This window comes from Plectropomus leopardus, chromosome 19 (genome assembly GCF_026936395.1).
Source record: "Plectropomus leopardus strain MGB_pleo_1.0 chromosome 19, ASM2693639v1, whole genome shotgun sequence".
NCBI lineage: Eukaryota > Metazoa > Chordata > Actinopteri > Perciformes > Serranidae > Plectropomus > Plectropomus leopardus.
The window spans coordinates 15481831-15507313 of record NC_142194.1 but is presented as its reverse complement, the minus strand read 5'-3'; the positions used below and the strand labels follow the sequence as shown (position 1 = coordinate 15507313).

At 39.9% G+C, this 25483-nt stretch overlaps 2 protein-coding genes across 5 annotated transcripts in view; both read right to left on the bottom strand.

Moving 5' to 3' along the window:
* svild (supervillin d) overlaps nucleotides 1-15689 on the bottom strand; it is a 62298-nt gene extending 46609 nt beyond the window's left edge. Inside the window, exon 1 of one of the 2 annotated variants that reach the window (XM_042507583.2) lies at nucleotides 15347-15689. The gene's annotated coding sequence lies outside the window, so the exon portion shown is untranslated. Of the gene's footprint in view, nucleotides 1-13188; nucleotides 13308-15346 lie in introns of those variants that run through there. The other variant, XM_042507584.2, reaches the window with a different exon arrangement.
* Nucleotides 15690-17709: 2020 nt separating this feature from the next.
* Nucleotides 17710-25483, bottom strand: part of LOC121959351 (glycylpeptide N-tetradecanoyltransferase 1-like) — a 30137-nt gene continuing 22363 nt past the window's right edge. For 2 of the 3 annotated variants that reach the window (XM_088069676.1, XM_042508621.2), the window contains exons 4-12: nucleotides 24686-24804; nucleotides 24434-24525; nucleotides 22419-22535; nucleotides 22101-22271; nucleotides 20131-20239; nucleotides 19760-19930; nucleotides 19483-19650; nucleotides 19195-19332; nucleotides 17710-17919 (exon numbers count right to left, since the gene is read on the bottom strand). In XM_088069676.1, the coding sequence (XP_087925802.1) occupies nucleotides 17896-17919; nucleotides 19195-19332; nucleotides 19483-19650; nucleotides 19760-19930; nucleotides 20131-20239; nucleotides 22101-22271; nucleotides 22419-22535; nucleotides 24434-24525; nucleotides 24686-24804 (1109 nt within the window). In that variant the 3' untranslated portion in view covers nucleotides 17710-17895. The remainder of the gene's footprint in view (nucleotides 17920-19194; nucleotides 19333-19482; nucleotides 19651-19759; nucleotides 19931-20130; nucleotides 20240-22100; nucleotides 22272-22418; nucleotides 22536-24433; nucleotides 24526-24685; nucleotides 24805-25483) is intronic. The other variant, XR_015774921.1, reaches the window with a different exon arrangement.

The window sequence follows — 25483 nt, the reverse complement described above, 5'->3', positions numbered from 1 at the left end:
ATATTACCTCTATTCCATCGACTCACATGGAGCCAGTTGGAAAGAAGGAGGAGAGAAAGTCAAAATCATACATCAAGTAATATCTACATCCCATTTTAGTCCTTACTGAGCTAAGGCTTTATGCCACAGCCAATCACCTCTTAAACATTATCCCACCTCAGGGTGATTCTGTATTAACTAGAGACACAAAGCATGAGGAATTCAAAATTGCCCCTAAGTGTGACTTGCTACAGTTACACGTAAAATATTTCTTTAATCCAACTGAAATTATTCTGATAAGAGATTCAAAGTTAACTGTTTTGCACAAATACTAAATAAATGGATTTGATAAAAATGTGCATTTACATTCCTTGAAATTTTTCATTATATTTTGGGGCTTTTTGCCTTTATTTGATAGGACGCTGAGGAGTTTGAGCTACCAAAAAAGCTTATTTTAAAAAACTTAATATGAAAATTCAATTCATGCAATACATGAAGTAAAAAACAAAAAGAAGTTACTAAAATTTTAATTTTGTAGTAAGCAACCTTAGTGTATATCAGGTTATCTTCTGTAACTACAAATTACAGATGTCCTCTAAATGCCTTGTATGACTATCGATAGATGGCAAAATTTACCAATGTTCCCTAAAGTCTCATATACAGGCTACTGCTACTACAGCGATAGACGACTGTTATTGCCAGCAACTCCACATTGCAGGCTTTGACGTAATATAAGGCTGCTGTTTCAAAACTGAGGAACACTTATACAAATGTAGCACTAGCAGAGTGGCAAATATTTTTTGAATAAATGAGCCATTTGCTGTCAAAATCAGCAGAGAGAGGTTCGTAGAAAAAACTGTTGTTGCGTGTCGTGCACTGTGCACTACTTTACCTAATGTTACCACCACATGCGCAAAGAATACATTGATTCCAATCACACAGAGACAACCGGATTTTGCGTTATCATAGTTATTAGGCGCTTATATTTTTTTATTGAACAAATTATCTAAGGTTTACACCACCCCTCTCAACCCAATTATAAAGTCATTCAGAAAGGGTCGGATCGGACCAGTTCGATCGCGGTGGTCACATGAGGACATGAGTTACATTTTTTTTAAAGCAGGGTTTCCCCGTATTCATTTATTTGTGGCAGCCCACCATGGTATTAATAGCTGTCACAACATATTTATTTTCTATTTTTGAAGCTGAACTGTTCATTAGGAGAGCTGTTGGAATATTCATACCTTTCACTTATTTATTGAGCCACACTCTCTGAGCACAGAGCACACTCTGGGCACACATGGAGCAGCAGAACACTGGGCACAGTAAAAGTGAAGCTTAACTGTTTACTGCACTGTGTATAAAGGTTTGTTTTTCCCTCGCCTCTGCAGCAGCTGCTCCTCTTATCCATCGTTCTGATCAAATTAACTCATCAAAAAAACTCATTAAGACCCCTGAATTCAGATAGGGGACACAGAATCACACACAGATACACACACATGCACACATGCACACACACAAAGGAACCAAAGGGGAAGTTTGCTGACTTGTCTGTGTTAGCACTGTGATAGGTTTATAATTAATCCACAGTGTACACAGCCTCCGAACCAATGCATGCTGGAACAGGCTTTGGCTTCCTTGAAAAAGATAATCCCTTTAACATCTCCTTTCCACATCCAGCACAATAAAAAAAGTCCATTCTTTAATTACTTCTGACTTTTCAAATTAAGTTTAGGAGGTACAAAATCAGGAGGGTGGGTTGAGCTCATTTTGTTCCATTAAGTATTCAGAGAGCAGAAAACCACACATATGACTCAGATGCAGAGTCTGAAAACTGCACTCACTTAAATGCATCAGCAGCTGACAACAGCAATAAAAAAAATTATGTGTGCACAGTTTCTGATTGCTCCAAACCAAGCACAGTGGCTTTTCCACAGAGTATTTCTCACACTGCAAGTGCACTCATGATGCTTTGGGACTTCTGTCCGAGGAGAACAGAAAAGATAAAATGAGGTATATTTATGTTAGAGAGGGGCAGGAGTTTAAAGTAGCCCCCTGGTATCCCTCAAATTGCAGGGCACACTGGTCCTCAGAGTTATGGCCAGGAACAGGGATATGGGGAAAATATAAATGAAAAATACGATGTCTGGACAATGTTAGCAATGAGTGAAGGGGGAGGGAAAGTGAAGAATGGGTCAAGGGAAGAGGGAATAGAAAGGTGAGGCTGGTCATAAGGTGGAATAAATGAGCTGCCTTTTCTGGAATGATGATAAGCTTGAACCAATTTCAAGTGCACCCCCCCTGACCCTCGACCACCTGCTGGGGCTATAAAATCAACCCAGAATCGGGACTCTGGTCCCCTTGAAAAATATGTCTTTGAAATATTACACAGGAAATAAGTGTTGGGGGATGTGTGTCTCTGTGTCAGGCTTCACCTTGACCTCTATTATCCCTCCTCTACCTAACATAACAGTTCTTGGCTAAACAGTACCTCCCCTGGGTGGACTTAAATTTAGTCTAACCATAAACTGTAACTCCGGTGGACGATTACATGCTGTCTGCTCTTTGCTGTAAACCCAGAGATGTCCACACCTACACTCTGGGAAATGCACAGTATGCTTTGCATTATGCAGAAATAAATTCACCATCTGTTTGCAAAATTTACGTCAAGTGCTTCTATTGCAGGTAGTCCAGTGACAAGTATCCATAGCCAATGAAATTTAGCCAGAACAGAAACTAGAACATATTTTAGGAATGTAATGAGGATCAGATGTGGCTAAAGCTTTTTAAAAGGAATTTACTGCATAATATGAAAACCAAAAGGTCTATATGCAGGTATAATCAATTGGTAGCGGTAAATCCACTATTGGCCAGCCTCAAGCCTTCAAGAGCTCCACAGCTCAATAGGGATGTTACTGGATTTGAATTACATTTCTGTTATAAAAGATTCACGTTTCCAGATAAGGGCTGTTTTGGTTGTGAAGTCCATGCAATATAGATGTTGAAAAATGCCAAAACATATCTAAAGTTGATGCAGCGGTAAATTATGATGCTTCCTGAAGCTCAAAACCTAATGCAGAAGTCTTTAAAGAAGTACTTCACTGCTGTAAAGATGTTTTTTTTTTTTTTTTTTTAAATTTAACAACACTAGGCTATCTATGCTTGTCACATTCGTGCTCTAAGTCCAGAGAAAACAGAAGAAAAGGACGGTGGCGTTCACTCTTGCTAAGAGGTAGAAAACCTCCAACTATCAGCACTGCACTAGACTAATAAACACTCCCACTGGTGAGTGACGAAAGTCCATTTAGACATTATGGCAGCTGGGTGGTGACAAGCGCTCTCTAATTACAGTTAAACAGCGCACTAAAATATGTTTCTGAAAACACTGTCGTTGAGAAATAGGCAAGGTAGCAACAGAATCTTGGTTCATACTTGATCAGCAGTGCTAAATTTTATTGGTTGATCTTATTTTCAGCCACTGTTTTTAAAATATAGGAAACAGTATGGCATCCACTTCCTGTTCTCATATTCTCAAATCACAGCCACAGAGCACTAAAATAGGTTTATGGAGATATTTTATGTACAAATAGGCAAGACAATCGAGTCTTGGTATATATTTGATCAGTGCTACCAAGTTTGGGGTTTTTTGGGGTTTATTTGGGCGGCACTGTGGTGCAGTGGTTGACACGCTGCCCTGTCATAGTCACACTTAGAGGATAAGTGGTTATGGAAAATGAATGATGATGTCTTACCATTTGGCTAATGTTTTAAAGGGGGGATCTCACTCAATTCACTTCTTTCCTCTTTGGGGGAAAGTACAATCTGTAGTTTAGGCAACAGCCCGAGAGCCAGCTCAAATCTGCCGTATGGTGCCATTTGAGCTGGGAGATGAGCAGGGAGATTTGTGCGTTGGCAAACTGGTTGTTTACCGTTTATTTGCACATAGTACCTTCATTGTTATGATACAAAGTTGGCTGAAAATCTGCAAATATTCCTTTAACTAGGCTTATCTAGGGGTTTTAAACTGATTTTCACTCAAAACTCTGTGGATTGCCTTATGAAGGCAAAATGATCCTGAGTTTGGATGTTGATTTCAGGACTGTGCTTACATAATTCACCTAGGTCACTACCTATAAAAGGAGTGCTAAACAGTACGCTAAAGCTTGTCCGTGGAGACCCAGAACATCGAGGCTGCTTTGTTTGGAAGCTACTCATGTTATTTTAAGCAACAGGGGGGACTGAAAACACAGATGTGAGTCATACATGAAAAATCAGCACCCCTATCAGCAAATGTGAACTCACCCGGGAATATTTGTTTTGGTAGGTGTTTTACACTGCTAAAACACCCCAAGGTGTCTTTACCTATTTATGGGTATTTCTTACGAAATACAGGCAAGTAGAGACAGAGCAGGTAGAGACATGCAGGAATAAAGCTCAATGTGGGGGCTCTGCATCAAATCTAATGTGCTAATATTGATTCAGTACATGACGATAGGTGGAGAGGAAAATGACTTTACTGCACTCAGTGTCACACTTACCACAGCTGAAGGGTTTGTTGATGGACAAAATGTAAGTAAAATATCTCTGACGTCAGTGTGTCTGTCTCCCTCAGTATGTAGTTATACCAGTCCAACCTGCTAATTCATGCTGGCAATATTATTTCTGCTCCTCTAGGGCATGTAAACAAACAGAGTCCTCTGTTTTAAGTCATTTGAGTTTTCTCTGACCTTTTGTGGCCCACTGGGAGTAGTTAGTGGCGACAAGAGGAAGATCTGTCTCAACAAAGTCCAAGTGTGTCACTTCCTGACTGTGCCCCATATCCTCCTTCATAAATGCTCGATTAATCAGGAAATGTAACTCATAAACCTGGAAAATGTCCAAAACTCTCTTGAAAGACGGAATGAGTGAGCGCAGTGAGAAAACTCTAAATGGGTTCAACTGCCAGACATCCACTTCGCAGTATCAAATTTAGTGTCATCATTTCCTCTTATAAGTCTAAGTACTTCTTGATGGCCTAGTTTTTAAATATTTACTTTTCTGCAAAGACCTCCAGCTTACTTCAGATTACATAATAGCTGTTCTAGCCCTATTGACAAATGCAATACACCACAAATGCAGGAGTTGCAAAAACAGTTTAAAGGTGATTTACAATATGAGGAGAATTTTCAGTAGGCGATTTTAATTTAGTATAAAACTGTGATAAAGATGAGTTAACTAAAGCACCTAAAGAAAATCCAGTCAAATACCATTATGTCATAGTTCATGAGTGAAGCAACACACAGATCTGCAGGGAGCACAGATACACATTAACTCACTGATTCATTCCAAGAAAAGGGCCAGACAGAAAGCTGCCTCAGAGGCAAAGCTGACCTGTAGCCCACCAACCTGTGTATCTTTTCAAAATTCACATGTCCACACAGGAGGACAGAGCAGGAATGCAGGCAACACCCTACTTATAAACAGTGGATTTGCATGGGAAAAAGTAGGGGATTTTTACTGTATAAAAAAAATCAGGGGCTTTCTATGTAAGTGAGTAACACCCAAAGTGATGCTTGAATAGACAAAGTGATAACATGGTCACATCATTGGCTCCAAATCCAACCAATGTGCATGCACGCTGTGATTAGCAAACATTAAAGGTCTTTTATGTGTCACTGTGTCAGTTGAGCTTTACTGGAATCACCACATGGTCTTTTCTCATCTTACCATGAAACTCTTTGTTAACATGACAGATATTTACACCTGAAACTGATCGAATTTTCACAGTCATGTTGAAAATGTACACTTCTTGCACTCACACTTGAAAAAGACAGTAAGTTAGCCGTTCAGCACCACCGCTTTGTGTTGAGACAACATGTTGGCACTGTAAACCTTCAGGAATCCACATAAAGCTACTGCAAACATCAGAAAGCCTTTCCTTCGCTATACAGAAAGAGGGAAGGCATTTAAAGACACAGCCAGCTCCTGACACACATTCTTCCTGAGGGAAGAGGGTGGAGAATGGAAACTATGCTCCACTGAGAAAACCAGGTGCCAGTTCATGGACTGCCAAGACAGCAGGCAAAAACTGCCTGGCAGTCCATTTTTACAAAAAGTTCTTCACATGGTGCAGCTCTGGGGAATTTCCAGCTATGCACTGGGACCAAAACAAAAGATGGAAGTATCTTCAATGCAGAGGAAATCAGAGTGACTTTCAAAGTTATTGTTTACTTGTTTTGAGGTTTGGTCACGCAATGTGTTTCCCCGACTTTTCAAATACTAGCCACCGAGTATGTTAACATGCACAAAATAGCCAGTTTCTTGCCCTTATTTCAAAAAAGACAGTATTCCTACCAAGTTGTTTTACATGTCTGACCAAAACTCCCATTTACATGCAGACATGCGTACTCTGATTAATGTGTCCTAACATGTCCTTTATAAGGTCAAAATATGAAGAAGTAGAACAGCTGGAGCTGCTTTTCATTTGGCTTAGTAGGATTTTTTCACAGTTTAGTACCAGTGGCAGACTTGTTGGAGTCTCTTTCCGTCCTTCACCTTCTTAAAAACTAATTTCTCATTTCTCATTTGAAAAAAAGTTTTCTCATTCCACTCAGAAATGTGGGATTTCTTTTGAATGTATCTCTACCCCACAGCTTTGCAAACTGCCAACCATAGATGAGAGGCCGTGCTTTCTCAAACTGCGGTGAAAACCCCAGTTGAAACAAATATACTGAATTGGTAGTATACATGTGCAAAGAATGCTCCTAAAACCTCAATAATACCAGCATATCCCACGTCTTGATTGGAAAATCCCAAATTTTGAAAACGCCCTTATTTGTAATATCTAAATAGAATATGCTTTTAAATTGACCCGCATTAAATTTTGAATACTGTCACATTTGGGCGTTAATAATAGGGGAATATTGGTGTGCATGTAACCGTAGCCAATGTTGCAGTGTGAAAAAAAGCCACAATAAAAAATCTAATCTTATCTTTACACTATTCAATATGCATTCAGAAAAGGTAACAGTTGTGCTGATGCTGTGATCCTGCCTGTGGCTGCGCCTGTGTCATGGCTGCACTGATGCTGTCCTACTCTACACCAACTACTACTGCAATTATTATTAGTCATACCTCCACTATTATTATATATGTGAGTGTTATTGCCACATATATAAACTACAGTAATGGTATGTCATATATGCTATCATAAATTACATTGAACTGAACAGACTACTATTAACTGAACATCTAAATACTGCAATAAGTGTAAAAAGGCACGCATCCCATGATTTGTACAGTGTACAGTTTGTTGCATGTTTGTGTGCATGGTTGCATATGACTACAATCAGGTCACGTGCCCACTGAATACAGGTCACCAGTCCCTAATCCAATAACTCCAATCTTGAACATAAAGTATTGGCTTCAAACCAATCTATTAAATCAAACAAGCCCATTAGAAACCAGCCGGGGAGGGGGCGGGTCCAGGGTGTGTCGTACTTTTTTAAGCCACCCTCATACAACAATCAACCACATACTGAGTAGCCAATGTGTCCCTCATTAAAAAGCAATCATTCAGCTCTTAAGGCGGTTTAAGTGCACTGCCTGCAACCACTGGCAGAGTGAAGTTTTAATTGCAACTGTGGAGGCTCACAACACTTTGTGCTGTTGAAACAGGCCTCCGCTGATAGAGAGCTCCAAAGAATGATTCTGACAGGAGGGGTGTGTTTATCTAACACGGCTAAAGCCCATCATGCACATGACTCAACTCTCCCCTGGCTTTGAGCTGCAAGGAAAATAGGAGAGGGGGGAGAAGAAGATGAAATGATAGAGGAAGAAGAGGGTGGAGGAGGATGAAAAGGATGGTGGCTACAAGAAGAGAATGAGGAGAACTGCGGAGAGGAAAAGAAGATGGAAAGGATTGAGGCAAGAATGGGCTTTTGTGGGGGTGGATGTGATGGCTTTGTGGGGCATGTGTCTCCAGGGTGCCAGGGGCCCCAGTCTAGTGGGTGGAGGGAGGACAAGATCTGCCACTGCTGCTACAGGAGGAGGAGGAGGAGGAGGAGGAGGAGGAGGAGGATGGGGGCAAAACAGGGCCTGAGACTAATCCATCCCTCCCTCCCCTCTCTACCCTCTTTCTCACACAGACACAAACTCCCTCAAATCCCTTTTACCAGAAGTCCTGCTGACTGCAGCCAGTCACCCGAGAGGCAGTTGACATAACAACCCCCTGCGTACTCATGCCTGCAGTCTGCTTTGCCTGAGTAACTGACACTGTAAAAACTGTACCGACCTGCTCGAGGCGGAGCCGTCATTGTCACCAGGCAAAAAAAAAAAGTGTGCTGTTTTTCTTGGAATCTTTGTCAAGAGGGACAACGGCACACGTCTGTCAAACTCAGTAAAGCTATGAAGTTTTAAACAGAAGAACATCTGTGTGTTTTCCTCTTCTTTTTTTTTTTTACATGCTACCTCTTTGTCCCAGAGCTTCCGGCTTTCTGTTTGCCGCATTCAAAGGAGCCATTAAAAGTGACGTATGGGAAAGCAAACAAGCAAACTCACACACACAAAAACAGGCCGACAAAAATACACACTAGCTCTGCAACAAGGCTGCAATCATGGAAGCTGGAGCGTGGAGTGGGAAGGGTGGGGTTTATAGGGCTTTATCTAGCTAGGGGATCGTGTGCATGCACACTCGCGCACACACACAACACACACTTGGATTCCTTTCAGTGGGTTAATGTGGGCCAGAAACAAACACCCACACAGTTTTCTTTATGGGACAGATGTACTGTAGTAGCTACAGTTAAAAGCACCTACTCTCACACCGATTGCTACCCTTTGCTGCACTCTGCCATACGGAAAGCATTGCTTCACTCCAGCAACACTTTCAGGGCATAAAATTTACCAACGTTGATGGAAAGAGTGAAAAATGTGCAAATTGATACTCGATTTAAGCTGTTTTTAAATCTCCGGCCGTTACGTTTGAGTAGAAGTGATCTTTTCTTTCATGTTTCTTTCCTCCTCTTGTGTTTACCAGAAGCATTTATCTTACTAACTCCTGAATTAAAATGCATGACAATAATTATTCCACACATGATACCATGCATGTATTCTAGTTTACATACATGCTGTGTCTGTGGTATTACTTCTAAAAGTCAAAACGCTTGCAGCCATTCTTCTAAACATTCTGAACCAAACACAGAAATGAGCGACTTCTTATACTACAGCATCGTCTCTCCTTAGAAACCATCTAATGCGATTTTTCCGCTTATCAACATGGACTTCATCCCCCAGAATGGCCGTCTGTAAGATACAAACAAGACTGAACAGAGAGGCGGCGACATGAGGGTGGGGTGGTGGAGGATCAGTGGGGTGAAATGTCTCATCCGGTGAATCCTGCTGGTGGGGTTTCTCTCTGCTCTGCTCTCTGCTGTCCACCGTGCCGAGCAGACACCATCTGGCCAGCTGGAATGCCACTGAGCAGGGGGTGGAGGGGTTAAGGGGGTCTTCTGTCTTTCAGGGGGATGGGTAATGGCAGAGAGATGAAGTATTAACAGTAGTGGTATTAACCATTTAATGCCAGCTAAACTCTGTAAAAAACGGAATTGGTAAGCAGGACTGAGGCCATTGGGGCCATTAGCCTTTACTGTAAATATCAGTATGAAATGCAGAGCTGTACCCGACTCAGAATTATGCCAGTCGCATTGGATTTGGCTGTCCAATTTTAATATTTGTTGATTCATTTAGTTTTCCATACAAAGTTTTAAAGTTTGACCGGACTCCGTGGAATGGTCAGTGTGACAGTGGCATTCACGTTATGTTGTAAACAAGTTAAATGAGTTAACGACGGGTTGTAAATGTGCAACATTGTTTTCGACACTAGATATCAAACAAAAGCCAGAGACAGTTTCATATAAAGTTGCTTCGAGCTGAACTGACTTACTTAACCACTTTTAAGAAGAGGGCCCCTCTGCTCTCGTCGTCCATGCTGCTGCCTGTATCTCCGCAGCTACCATTAGAGAGTAGAAGAGTACTCACTCCACAACAAAATCTGGGTACCAAAACTGCACAGACCCAAACCCCTAACAATTAAGGCCTTGTTTTTTGATGAATGGATTCAATGCCTTGTACTTTTTAAGGATCCACAGGATGCCTTCCTATGGCAGAAACATGTTTCAAATCATAATGTAACACACAGGCTGAGCATACAGCTCATTGGCAGTAAAACTCTAAGAATGAGCTGCATGTGGGCAGTAATGTTTAAATATTCTTTGCAAACTTGGACCTTCAGGATAAATTCAACCTGTGCAACCCCTTTATACTTTGCATTAAAATGTTGCTGTGTTTAAACACAATGCTTTGATTATATCCCTACATGTGGGTTACAAAGATACATTTGTTTGTGCGTGTTTTGCTAAGGGATCTTTCATGTCAACATCTGTCACTCATATGGCCACAAAAGGCAATAAATCCCTGGCTGACATGCACAGAAAAGGTTGCCCATAAACTCACTTGTTTTGATCATAGATTCAAAACACTATTTTATTCTGAGGCTTTATTTTCAGTTGATGGTGGTGTCAGATGAAATTCTGCTCTGGCACTGAGCTAAAACAAAGTGAAATGTAGTATGGAGAGAAGCCTTGTGCTGCCCCTACACATGGAAACTATTATGTGTGTGCAAATCAAATGAAAGTCTGGAGTATAACCATATGTTGATGTGCCATGCAAATATTACACTGGTTAAAGACGTCATTGAAGTGGGCCTTGGCTGACCAAATACAGTTAGCGTCTCGGTGATGAAGCTGGAAGCGGTCCACTCTAACTGCTAGCTAGGTTTATAAATATGTCTTAGTGGAGATTAGCCTGAGGGTAACCCCCTAGCACTCTTCCCAGTGGAGTTCCCATTGCTCTCATTGTCACATCCCTTCTGCTTTATATAAATATTTGCACTGCAGAACTTCTTGGCTGTTCAGCCGACATCAAACCCTACTGAGAGCTGCGACGACAGGATTCGTCAGACTGGAGAAAAGGGAGAGATAGGGTTGAGTGGGTGGATCTTGTGTTTGACTTTTTGCAGCCAGGTTTTGCAGCTCAGCTGCAGCATGCTATTTAGCTGTTAATTAACACCTGTAGTTGAAGCTTAAGACTCAAAATGCTCAATTAAAATACTGATAACGTGCACACCTTGTGAAACAAAATCTACTACAATGAATAAATGTTTCCCTAAAATCATCTTGATAGCTTTTGTAGAGCTTTTAAATGAGGGCTACTGATTCCTGGGTGTTTTTAATATGATCACAAACACACACCACAAAAATAAGTATAATAAACACTTCCATGGACAAAATTTGAAAACTTTTCCATGACTTTTCAAGGACTTATAATAAAATTTAATGACCATCCGAAACCAATAACATGAACAGGATTGTATGGTAAACTTTACTCCAAATGTCAATTATTGTATAAAATCTGAACAGCAACATTTTCTGATCTCTTATAGTTGGTTTTGTTTGTTACACTGCATGGAAGGTTACAGAGTACCACAAGAGTACTGTGACAGTTCATTCCATTACACAAAACAAATTCCCATGACTTTTCCAAAACTTTCAATGATTTTTACTAATTCCACGACTTTTCCAGGCCTGGAAAATCAGATTGTGAAATTCCATTACTATTCCTGGTTTTCCATGACAGTGGGAACCCTGAATAATACACACAAAAAAATCTTTGTCTCTTTCACTTGCTCTTTGCAGGTGCAGAGGAGAATAATATAGGAGAAGTTTCAATAAACAGACAAGAGGGAGTCTTCTAAATATGATGTAGGAGAGCAATCAAAGCATCACATCACCAATCCAAAAAAGAAAAAGGAACTTAAGTAAATCTTTGCTCATTTTAAACTAGACTTAAGCAATCTGGCTGCACAAGTGCACACTACATATTTTCAACCTTTCCCTCTAGACTAGAGCCTTATTAAAACCCTTAAATTACCCATTTAAATGTAATATACAACCCTAATTTTACAAATTTTCACATCCCTTCAATTACATTTTAGCTAAAGCACACCCAACACACCAAAAAAAATCTCAAACTTACACCTTCACAACAAATGGTTGGCAAAATCGCAACATAACCTTAAGAATAAAAGCCCAAATGAAACTAAACCTTAAACTTTAGGGCACGACCACACATGAGCGACAGCCCACAATTGACCGTCTCCTACCAGAGCAATATTCATGCTGAATATGGGCAGCGTGGGATGTGACGCTGCATGCCTATCTCCGGCACACTGCCAGCCGGCCGCATCTCTAATGTAGTTTAGTTTGTTTTTTTCATGGCCACTATCTTACAATACCAGCTGGTGAGACGCAGTTACAGGTGGGGTCAATTACACATGCTTCTTTGCTATTGGCTGCGGCTGTGACTTCACAAGGCTAATTTCACCACTGTTGATCTCCATGCAATCCAAAGATGCAGGCCTGCTTTGTCACCAGAAACAAATGTTTTATTTGGCCCTTTGCTGGAACTGAAAAGGATGTTTTAGAATGTTAACGAAAGCAAATATTCGACAATTTAATTTAGAAATTGTGTGATGTATCGATACATTATTGACATGTAAAATATCGCAATACTTTGCTGTATCAATTTTTCCCCCAACCCGAGTACACGCATATTATTTAACATCAAATTCAAGGACTTTTCGAAGACTTTCTAAAACCAATTCCCTCAAATGCACACTAGCCGCTTTACAGAATCTCTGACAACACTTCAAAAAAGAGAGAAGGGCTTTGAATCCGTTTTGAAATAGACAATATCCAAAAGAATTTAAATTTCTATTCTTGCACAAAATAAATTCAACACTTTCAATGACCTATGTGTGTTTATGCCTTTAAAGGACTTTAAACTTTTAATGACTTCAAGGACCTGTGGGGATCCTGCAAAAACAACACCATTCACACTCTTGCATTCGTTTCTATAGCTTTCTGGTAATGATAGCGATTCAAGAATTGAAACTTGATCTACGGTTTCACACTTCCTTTGAAGGAAAAAAAAGAGTGACAGGTTGATGTTCCAGTGTAGAACAAGACAAGTCTCTGCAGCAGGTAACCTCATCCACAGCACACTCCTCCACCCTCCAAATCCCCTGTAGCCAGTGTAACAAGATCCCTGCAGGACCAATGCGACGCCACCCCAACGCTGACACGAGGCGTTCAGGTGAATGATAACACTTACCACAACAGCACAGCGCTCACTTCTGCTCCACAACAATACAGTGTCTGTCTCTTTGTTTGGGGTCTTTACACAGTCCGAAGAAAAAGCAGGTAAAGAGAGGCAGAATTTCGCAAGCATGACAAGAGCCACTCCCTGCTTCAGCTGCTCTGCACAGGCCGGATTCTGCACAGAGGCCGTCAACTTTTTGTTATTTGCCAACACAAAAATGGTCACACCATGATGCATGCTGTTATTAATGAGATACAAAAAAAAGCGTGTGCTGTACTGCTCAGAGCCTGACACACAGACTGTGAGTATGTCTTATCAAAGCATGCATCAGTTTTCTGTTTTCTGTCTTGCTCAATACCAACAGGCTGAAGTAGGTCTCGGTAAACCTGTTGTGACACACAGACCACTGAGACGCCGAATGGGAAAATTACAGTCTGGCAAGAATCAAACACAATAGCCCTCGGATATAAAGCTTCAATTCACCATTTGAGGAAAAAAAGCTACTCCACAGCTTCTCTTGCACTTACAACAGCAATGAATTCAGGCTGTATCATCATTCTGCTTAAAATTCAATTATTTTGAACATATACCTCTGAATTTGCACAAATGATAAGAGCCAGGCCCAGTTAAAATGACTGCTGACCGAAATGCACACTGAATAAACGAAGGATACACCTCACAGTGGCCATATTTCAAAGGGAGATCAAACAGGTATCGTCCATGTCAATGTAAACAGACAAGCAGTTTGCGAGTATTTGCACAGCCATGGCAGTTTGACACAGATAAACATGACTTTGATTCCCAACTGCTTTGTGCCAACTTACATAATCTAGTCTGTGGTGACATTACTGTGAGCTTTTTCCCCACAGCAGTGTTGAGAAATAAAGATATATAGCAAGGATACTTGCTTTGCTTGGGGGCCACTTTTGCAAAATGACATGAGGCCAAGGGCCAATCGCAGCAGCGCCATACATGTTCCTAAGATTTTGGGACGTTTCTAGATGTTTCTGGATGTTCTAGGATTTTCCGACATTTCTAAGATTCGAGGATTTAAGGACGTTTCTACGATTTTAACACGTTTTTAGGATTTTAGGACATTTCTAAGATTTTTGGATGTTTCTAGGGTTTTGGGACACTTTTACGATTTTAGGACGTTTTTAGGATTCTAGAACATTTCTGAGGTTTTAGGATTTTTCTGAGATTTTTGGTAGTTCATAGGATTCTTGGACATTTCTTTGATTTTGGATGTTTTGAGGATTTTAGGAAATTAGGGGCTTGGACCTCTGTCAGGAGGTGAGGGGGGTAGTCCACTGGTCATTTTTTTTGATAAATAAACTATTTTGATGCTGTTTTATTAACTCTGGCACCTTGTATGTATACGTTTGTAATGTATAATAAAAGTAGAGAAATAAAAAGAACAAAATCAATTCCCAGTGTGAATCACTTAATTGTTATTATGAATTGGAAAATAGTTGGGGGGCTGTAAGTTGAGTATCACTGGTATAGAGGGACATCCATCATCCATCAGCTCTCACACACTCTTATCACTCATCTGTTTTCACAGATGTTTTTGCAGAACTCAAACCCAAATGCTCAATTCTCTCTGTCTCTGTTTGCAAAGATTCAACAAGTCTCTGTTGACCAATTTGCCAAGTCCTATATAAGACAGTGTGTAAAAGGGTAAAACCAGCTGGCTATGATGGTCTGTCACTTGATAAGTCACAGAGGGACTGCCTGAACAGCAACGCCTGCAGTCAATGGAGCAATACGTGTTTTTGTTTTCATTTTGTGCAAATGCGGTAAGTTTGAAGTTTTCAAATGCATTAAACTGCAGAAATAAAAAGGATAATTTCCCCCATTGTTTGCTGTCACCGTGTGAACTGGGCTGATGTTTAAGGAAGGAAACTACAATGACAAACGCAATGACAGCAGTTGAGTCAGTGTGTTGCGTTTCGACACAAAACCACACATCATATCATACAATGCAACGTTTTATACTATCATATGACTGTCACAGATGAACAGTTCCTGAATCACCTATCAAAAACTCAAAATAATGCAGAGGAAACTTACAGTTTGTGCTAATGTCTCCGTAGTAAGTTACACTGCGACAACACACACTGCACAAAGTTACAACATAAACTGCCACTTCACAGTGTGCATAACATACCTGTAATCCTTAATGGTCCGCTCAAGCGTCAGCACACACAACATCCACGGAGATATGACTGCTGGACGTTCAGACAGCTGTTCAAATAAAACACTAACTTTTCACAGCTCGTTAGCTAACGTGTTTTGGAAAGTTCCTGCCGATGCTAACCGCAGCACGTCACTGACGACTAACGTTCAGCCGGCAGGGGCGAGTCCTCGACGAGAGTGAAAGACAGAAACTAAGAGTTATTTAGACTTCTTTAAAAAAAACCAATTTGGTTTTCTCTTCTCATCCTCCACTGGAGCTGAGGGGAGACACGTCTCCGTCCCGCACGGACAGGGTGCAGAGGCGGCAGTGAGAGCTGCTGGCAGGTCCAGTAACTTCAAACTTAAAATGCTTTCTCGCTTCTGATTGGCTCAGACTCGTGGTGATGCGTTTAAGTACCTCAGGTAAAGTTGGAATCCAAACAAAAGCTTTCAAATAGGCCTCTGTGTGTTTCGTAACATTAAGAAAATAAAATAAATGAAAAGAAATAACATTTGAGTGAAACATTTTTAGATTTGTATCATTTAGGTGTTTGTACTTATTCAGTTATCAATAGTAGCAGTAGTAGTTGTTGTTGCAGGAGGGTAGGCAAAATCAGAGATGTGAGAATTTTAACTATTTTCTAATGTCTTTTAGTTGAGTTCTGTAACACTGATATTTGAGTCTTTTTTTTGTACTGTAACTGTATGCTGTATTTTTATATAATCTCGATTTAAATGTTTATCTTTTTTCCCCATTACTGTTAATGTATGCACACTATTGCATGTATGATATAGTGGAATATTTATCATTGCCATACTGCTCTAACCATTTATTTTGTTGTTGTTGTTTATTAACCTTGTGATTATTAAATATTCGACGGACTTGAACGCATCATAAAAACTAGGTTTGTTATTATGATCTGTCCCTCTGTGTATCTTTGTCTTTATATGTGTTACTCTTCAACATGCACACAAACACGCACTTGATCTGTGTCCAGGATTTCTCACGCATCCAATGATAAAATGCAAAGCAGCTGAGGTGTGCACATTTGCGCCCATACTGTTGCTGCTCACGATAAAAACACTCACTGTAATATTAAGACTGCATCGACCCCTGCTGGTCATATTTAGACAGCGTCTGTATCATAAGTACATATGGTCTGTACTTGGTGGTTTCATATTTTGTAGCTAGTAATCAGTGGCTGTTCCCCAAACCCTTTATTAATTGATTCATTTACGTATTAATTTGGACTTTATTATAATAATAATAATAATAATAATAAGTAACCAAGATACATATTAATTTATTATTGTTATTGTTATTATTATTATAATAGTTATTATTAGTATTATTTGTTATCCCCTGAACACCTGCTCATTCCTCTGGTTACATATGTTAAAATATAATTATATATACACATTTATATATTCACAGAAACACCTACAATATGCCCACTAACCAGAACAAATTGAAATCTGTACCATTTTATATTCAATTTCAATTCAATTTTGTCTGTGTGTGTGTTCCTGTCTGCGTATTTCCTTAGACCTTTTCGTGTTTCTCCACTCATTTATTACAATTTTCCTTTGATTTGTCACCCCTCTGTAGTTTTACGCTTTCAATTTTGGAACTAAAGATTTCATGTAGATTGAAAAATACTGTCTGTATATTTGGTTGCGCCTTTGTCAGTCTAAGTTGTCAGGTGCTTGTACTATGTCACACAAAGGGACAAATTAAAAAACAAAACAAACAATAAATGCAGTAACTCGAGAAGCACAATAAGATGGGCTCCATCAAAAAAAATAAAATGCCTCTGCACTTGTCACTCTGTGACATGTTCCTTTCTGAGTAATAAACATACATTTAATATTCATATCATGAATAGATGAGCTTTAACTTGATTGCATTTATGCTTGGCATAATGCATCTGCTGCACATGCATGCACACTGAAACGGATTGTATCTGTGTGTGTGTGTGTGTGTGTGTGTGTGTGTGTGTGTGTGTGTGTGTGTGTGTGTGTGTGTGTGTGTGTTCTTACATGTGCCTGCAGTAAGAATGATTAATGACCTTGTCCTCTAATTAGATTAGTGTATTGATCTCTGTAATAAGTGTCATGTCACCAGAGGTTATGTAAAACTGCCTATTGAAATACCCAGAGACTATAACACACACACACACACACACACACACACACACACACACACACACACACACACACAGGTATTAGGATGTACAGGGTGCGTTTTTCTGAACCGCTTGAACATGTTTACTCAATTCTCCAGCATGTCAGAAACAATCATTTCCTGTCGCAGAAACGCTGATCCCGGTGAATAACTGACAGCCAGATGATGAATGCATTCACAAATGGAATTCTGTCTTTATTTCTTTCATGGATTTGTGAGTGTGTTTGTGTTTCTGCAGTTTGTCATTTCATATTTTGAACCCAAATTCATGCTGCTTCTGCAGTTTGATATCCACCTTCAGTGCTGATCACTGCAGCCCTTTCATCTTCACCACTCCGTCCTTGTTCAGTCGCAGGTTAGTTGGGAAACACAAAGCCCACCTGTCAAACACGCAGCCATTATTATGAGTTAGTGCTGACTGGCAGCTATCAAACACATCTTTCAGCTGTAATGAGATCATTTCCACCAGTCTTTCCGTGTGGCAATAAAAGTAAACGTACATCATGAATCTGGGCACATACAGACTGTTTGAAACAGTTTTTTTTTAAATGTATTTCTGTTAATTTAAAAAAAGTAATTCTAGATATGTGATTTTAAATTTCAAGGAACGTACCCCCTCATTTCATGTCAATAAACAGCTTGAATGATCAATGATTCAATATGTGTATTACAGTTATCCAATGTGTAGTAAATTATAAAAGTGGAACAGAGCTACAACAATGAATTGATAAGCTCTGGCCTTAATAGCCAACTAATAAAATTTATAAAAGTAAATGTATTTAAATGTAAATGTTTTCGAGTTTTTTTTTTACTCCAGTAGATTACTGAATTGCTCCACTGGGCCCTAAATGTCAGGGGCCCCTGTCCTTCACCTGCAAAATGTCACTGAAATTGACATACTGACAACCAAGAGTCAAAATGATCCCAACCAGATGCAAAGGAACTGAAAAGAGACACAAAATAACTACAAAAATGGTAAAAACAACCACATGGACACACAAAATGACCACAAAGGACAGAAATGACAGACACACAAAATTACTGAAAAGACGCACTATATGACTACAAAGACACAAAACAACTACAAAAAGGCACAAAATGACCTTGAAGACACACTAAACGACCTCAAAGAGACACAAATGGCTACAAAGACACCGAATGACTTCAAACGACTCAAAATTATCAGATACAAAATAACTACAAAAAGACACCAAATGATCTCAAAGAGGCACAAAATAACTACAGAGACAAAACAACTGTAAAGACACAGAAAACCACAAAAATACATAAGCAAAACAATACAAAAGACACAAAACCATCAAAGTCTGTGTGTCTCGCTCCAACCAAACAACTAATCAAGAACATTTTCGACAGATAAATCAAGAATGAAAATAATCGTTATTAGCAGTCCTACAGTCAACTGATAGAGTTCTATCTTTCCTAAAATATATTCATATCCAATAAGGAGACATGAGATGATTATAGAGATTAGGTGTGTTTGTATTAATATCCAAGAGGGTCTTTCTATTTTTACAAGATGATGACTGTAAAATCTTGATTTTCCCTTCAGCAGGGAGGAATTGTGCGGAGGACTTTGACTATGCAGACTGACAGTGATATGTCTTGGCAGGTGGAGGTATTACAGTATTCAGTACCTTGTCTGAGCTCATATTAGGACACATCCAGTTGTACAGGTAGTAATGGAGGCTCTTGTCATCAATGCTGAACTTGAGCTTCTCCAGGAAACTCTTGTTATCCATCACGTCAAGAGCATGGAAGACGTCAAAACCTTTCTGTCAGAGAGGAGAAAACTTCATTTATTTTGTTATATTACACAGTAAATCAAAGCTACACACATTTAAAAATATACTGATGCTAATCAGTGAAAGTCAAAGAACACCTTGTGCACTTTTTAATTTAAGGAGACTTTCTAACACACTCACAGATTTAGCCAGGACCAGTGCGTCCTCCATGAGGTTGACAGGGTCTGTGGCGGTGGAGGCAACATAAAAGAGATGAGCTGCTCTCAGACCAGTGTGCACAGGGTGATTCAGCACCTTGTAAGTGATGGCGTAGAAACTCACCACGTCTGTCAGCGTGCCATCATCACCCTGTGTGTGAGGAAGGGAGGTGAATCAGTTATTTCCAGAAAATAGTGACTAAATCTCTCCCCTCTCTAGAGAAATTAAAAATTGAAATTGACAAATTGCAAGGTCAGACCTCCACAACATAGGCGTCAATCACATTCTCCCTCGGCAACAGCCAGTGCTCTACTTCTGGAACAGACAGCATGGGGCTGAGGTGAAACTTGCAGAGGTTTTTCTGCAGTAGTGAGTGTATCCCTGCAGCATCTTCTTTGGTCATGGGGCGAAGACCTGGTGTCTTTGTCACCTGCGAGAGAGGGGAGGTTTCAGTAAGTGCTATAGGGATGCCTGTTAACACAACTTTGAAATGATTAAAGTTTGCATCTTTACATATTTTGTCTTTTCTCAACATGGGCACAGGCAGTTGAAAATTCTGTGATGTTAGGCCAATGTCAGATTACATTGGCACTGATAGGTTTTTGCCTCTAGGAGGCAGCACACACTAACCTCCGGCAGACGGTTTAATTTGAGAGCTCTCTGCAGGTTCATGTTCTGTTTCAGTCCTGGGTAGCTCACCTCCGTCAGCTTTCGGAGATTCAGAGGGCGATACCAGCACCTAAAAGATTTAGTTTGTTTATTATTATAGGGACAGAGAACGTAGAGCATTGCTTCTTATTGTTTCAAAAGAAATACCAAAGATGAGATGTAATGGGTAACTTACTGAAGCCAATGTGAAGTCCCCACTATAACATGCTTGTTTAAAGAGGACCTATTATGCTTGTGGGGGTTTTCCCTACTTTTAATTGTTTTGTATAGCAGTGTTGTGCTTATAAAAGGTCTCCAAAGTAAAAAAGGCCTAGGTCCGAGCCAAAGGGATCTCTCTTTCTCTCAGAAGACACTCCTCCTGAGCTGCCTGAAACAGCTTGTTTGAGTTTCAGTCTTAATTCCGTAACTTGGTGACATCACAGTGTAACTCATTAATTATGCATAAAATGCCCGCCCACGTCACTGCCTACTGTTTACATATGCATGCTCCCAAACAAGCCTTGTTAGAGCAGTGAGCGAAGTCTGGAGGCTGCTGGGAGCCTGAACTTGAATTGCTGTGTCAAGGAGACAATTCTTTTTTCGCTGTGACCACAAATTATCGTTGTATGGATTACCCAAGGAAGATGAAATCAAGAATAAGTGGTTGAAATGGATTTTTTACCACTGTTCCTCAACAATATAAACCTAACATTTTATTGCGTTCGCTTCATTTTCCTGAGGACTGCTTCACCAACTCGGAACAGTTTACAGCTACAGACATATGTACTGTACACTCAAAACAAAGACTGCATTGATGCCAGTTAGGGCAACAAGAGTGATACCCATAGGCAGATAAAGATGTTCTGTGATTAATTTCATTCTTTGCAGTGTTAAAGACCCTGAAGACTTCAGAAGTGGCGTTTTCACATTCGCCTACTGAAGGAGGTGGTGCCTCTTGCACATCGTACATCACGCACATCACTAGAATAAAATAAAAATAAAAAGATCTGAGACTTAAAGGCACGCCAGGAGAGCTAGATTAGGTATGTCACTAATATGAAAGCCAATCCCAGTCTAATAGACTTCAACATAACACCAGCAAAGAATGCCAACTAAACTTGCTAGTTGCAGATTTTGTCATAGATTTAGCCTATAAAGGGAACTTTTTCAAGGCGGGGTCCCCTTCTATCCTTTGAAATTTGCTCAGTTTTGCATGCCAAAAACAGCTTAACATCCTTTGCATAAAATTACCTGGATCTTACGCATCATTCAGGCTCACAGGGGTTGTGATGCCCAAAAAATCCTTTAAGGCTCAAATCAAAAAGTCTTTTAAGGCTCATTGGCATCATATGATGGACCTGGAAGTTGTAATTCAACTGTTTTGCCACTACTAAAGGTGGCGTCAAAGCCCACTGCACTTCTTGGGGGTCTGGATTTTGGCATAAATAATGTTAGCCATCTTGATGCTCACTGCTCATGTCTTTGGTGGGAAACAAAACCTACCACTGGCAGCGGTGGTGGGGGGAGGCCATATCTGGAATCTCTCAATGACGGACAAAGAGAAGATCTCCTTCCTCCTTCCTTTTATTTTTACTTTTTATACATGGAAACCTTGTTAAACAAAATATAGAAGAGTATTCTTACACACACAGTGCAGGTGTGGTTTGATCAAATTTGACAGACAGTGACCTTGCAGCTCAGAAGTGCGTGATATCACCATTCTGTAAGTGCACTCTGCTGCTTCAAACGAAACGAACATAAAAGAGGATTCTGACAAGTAAAATAACCAAAGTCTTTTGCCAAAACTTTGGCAAAAAAATTGTTTTCAAGTTAAAAACCATCCTTCATTGTATTGCGAATTGAAATTTTTCAGTTGGCTTTAAAAAGTGCTAATTGTAGCTTCACTTTGCTTTTAAATCAAATATGAATCAACTCTGTGAAGCAGCGACTACCTGCTGGAGCTCAGTGGTGTGGGCAGCACTACGCCAGCTGTATAGACAGCCTGGTAGAGGCCCCGCTGGTTGACCCGTCTGGTGAGCTCTCGGATCAGAACTGGAGTCATCCGCTTGAGGCGCAGCTTCTTATGAACACACAGGAATGTGACCCGTACCATCCGCTTCTCCCTGCAGGAGAGCACGTTTTGAACATTTGCTTTGAGACACTTTCAGCTGAAATTGCTGCAGTTTTGTCAGCAAGTGCTGTGAATACCAATAATGCTCATCAGATATCACACAAACATGTATCTTTGCATATATTTATGAGCTACTCACGTGTCATATATGCGGACATCTGCAGGAAGAGCAGCAATGAAGCCGACCAACTTGTTATTAGTGTCTACTCGCACACCACAGTGCCACCGGGCCAGCCACTTAGGAGGTTGTAAAGCCCTTACGAGTAAAAGAATGACATTGTCTGCAATACAACTCTGTGAATACATGCAGGGGTAGTTCCATAAACTCTGATTAAGGACAATTTCTAATAAAAGAATTGAGTATGAGATGACTCAGCTGAATGAATTTGAGCTTTCTTTAAGCTCAGGGCCAAAGACCTGTGCCAGTTCCTGGAATACTAATGTTAATTATTCCTATCAAAGTAAATGTTATTATGTTTTGATGTAAGAGTTCCCTGAAGGTGGAGATACCGTTTATGCAGATCAGAGAGGAAAAAAGGCACGAGTGGAGAGATTAGAGTAGCTGGCTTGTAACTGATAACAGTGTGTCGGCGGGTCAGGCTGGAAAGTCGAGTGGGAAAAATGATGTTGTTCTTTTTTAGGCTCTCAACGCCTTAATTCCTTTAGTGTAACTCAGGGGCTGAAAGACATGTGTTGCAGTTGCACTCAGCAGTTTTGAGATATGAATGTGTAAAAGTGTATGAATATTAAAGGACTAGTTTGACATTTTGGGAAAAAAGCTTATTTAAATCGAGTTAATGGGTAAGATTGACATCACTGCCAATTCTGTTCATTAAAAATATGAGACTGTCCAGCTCCAAAATACAGCCAGCTTATTTTGACTCATATTTATTTATTTATTTTATTTTATATTGCAGGGAGCTCTAGTGGCTGTAGTACTTATGCCAGGAAGGAAGGAGGAGGAAGGAGGAAGTCAAGTTGCGTAGTATAAAAAGTCTGCATAGAGAAGCAGTCAGGCTCCAAATATGGGTAAAAAAAAAACGTCAATGTTGGGTTACTTTAACTACGTAGCACTGGACCAGTGGTGTGACAGAAGGTATACAGAGGTATGGGATATACCCACCTCTTTTTCTGGTGGTTTACATTATACCCAGTTATCAACCATTAAACCACTGGAATATCTAGGCGAGTATGTCCACTTCCTCCTTACCCTATCCATCTAGCCACCACTGTATAGGAAGTTACGTATGTCACAGGAAAGTTACCTTCCGTTAGCATAACAAATGTATCTGTTAGTTAGCTAGTTAGTTAGTTTCCCCAACATTGCAGGGTTTAAAACTGTGACCTTTAATGGTCATATACAACCTACTCTGTTGTTTAGGTATGACACCTGTAGATGGCAGGTACAAAAGAACAGTGAAAAATATGGCTACAGCTAGCTATCAGTCAGTATAGCTTAGCACAAAGACTGGAAATAGACGCAGTAGCTAGCCTGGCTCTCTCAACATCAACAAAATCCCCTCACCAGTACGCCTATAACTCACTAATTAACAAGTCATAACTTGTTTGTTTAATCTGTAAAATCATCTGTGAAAAGGCTAAAGTGTTAAATAAGCCATTTTATGGAGGGTGTTGGACAATTGTCGCATTAAAATGGGGTTGTGTTTACCATGTTCACCATGAGTGACCTTATGATGTGGTATTCACAATGTTGTAAGAGGAAATTTTTTCAGAGAGCTCAGAGTTCATGACTTCGTTTATGTGAATTCCCATGTTGAAAAAATTCTTATGGACGCAGCTTATTCTTTCTTTGACTAGGCCTTCTCGGCTTGTTGCCTGGCAAGTCAGCACAAAGAAACAAAAGTCTTTTTATTTATTTTTACAGATAAATAACAAAATGTAACAGCTCAAGGCTAGCTGTTTTACACTGCTTCAGGTCTTTGTGCTAAGTTAAGCTAACTGTTTTTATGTAGCCTCATATTTACAGCAGATCCTACTAGAGAGCAATGTAGTGTACTTCCCAAAATGTTAAACTATGGCTTTAAGTAGGACGGAGCTGAAACAAAGCATTTGCACTCAATCTTAATTAGATGAATCAAAACTTTGAAAAAGGTTTTTACACTAGAAGTGACTAAATGTGCTTTATCTGCTTACCATTGCAGATACTCCGGTGAAAACTCAAATCTGATAGAGTTGTCATCCTCTTCCATGTAGTTCTCATTTAGCAGAGTGCATAACTCTCTCAACTGCAATGACAGATGAAAAAGCATTGAATCTAAGTAACCCCCCCGAATTTCACACTAAGAGGAGGAACAGTTCCTGAACGCTGAAAGACCAGAATTTAACAGATGTATGTGATGCAGTTTCTCATGATGTACAAACAGTAACTTGCAGTCCGTAACTTACCACCGTAGAGCTGCTCAGATCCAGAGTGTCCCAGGAGAACCCCTGCGGTAAAGAGTAGGGTTCCTTACGAACACTGGCTTCACTCTCTACTATTGGGCCATGAGTCTCAATATTGCCACCTGAGGACACAAGTATGATTCTGAATCTTGTAATTGTAGTAAATGATGTATGGACTTCCAGTGATGGCATTTTAAAATTAATGCAATAATGACAACGCTAAAATAGAATTACACACTTTCTCCTTCTTACCATTTTGTTTCAGAGAAAACATTAAAGGAGATCTTAACATTTAAGTCTGTGCAAATGAGAGGTCCATCTCTATTTTAGATACATAAATTTAGTGTGTAATGTCATGTAGAGTCTGTGATCAGCAGTGGAGTTAACCCTTTGAAATCTGGATTACCATCAGTTTTCTTGTGCTATGTTTAGACACCTTTCATAAGAATTTAAACCTTTAAAATGTGGTGTGCACAGGTGTATTCAATAACATTAATGATGGCTGCATTATCCTTAGAGGAGGCCATGATATTGTCCGTGCTGGATTACTGGAGTATCTTATTGGGACACTTAATGGAATTTAGCCATAGTTAATGTTATCGATTTCACCTGTGCTTTTCCTACTATGACAAGTTCAAATGTCTGCTGGGAGCAAGGTCCATAGATTGGTAGAAGTAACTTGACAGTTTAGCAATTTAGATTTTAAAAAGAATAGCACATATTTTTATACCTAAAGGAACAGCTCAGCATTTTTATAATTACACTAACCCTATTAACCTTCTGCAGGAGAATTGGATGAGA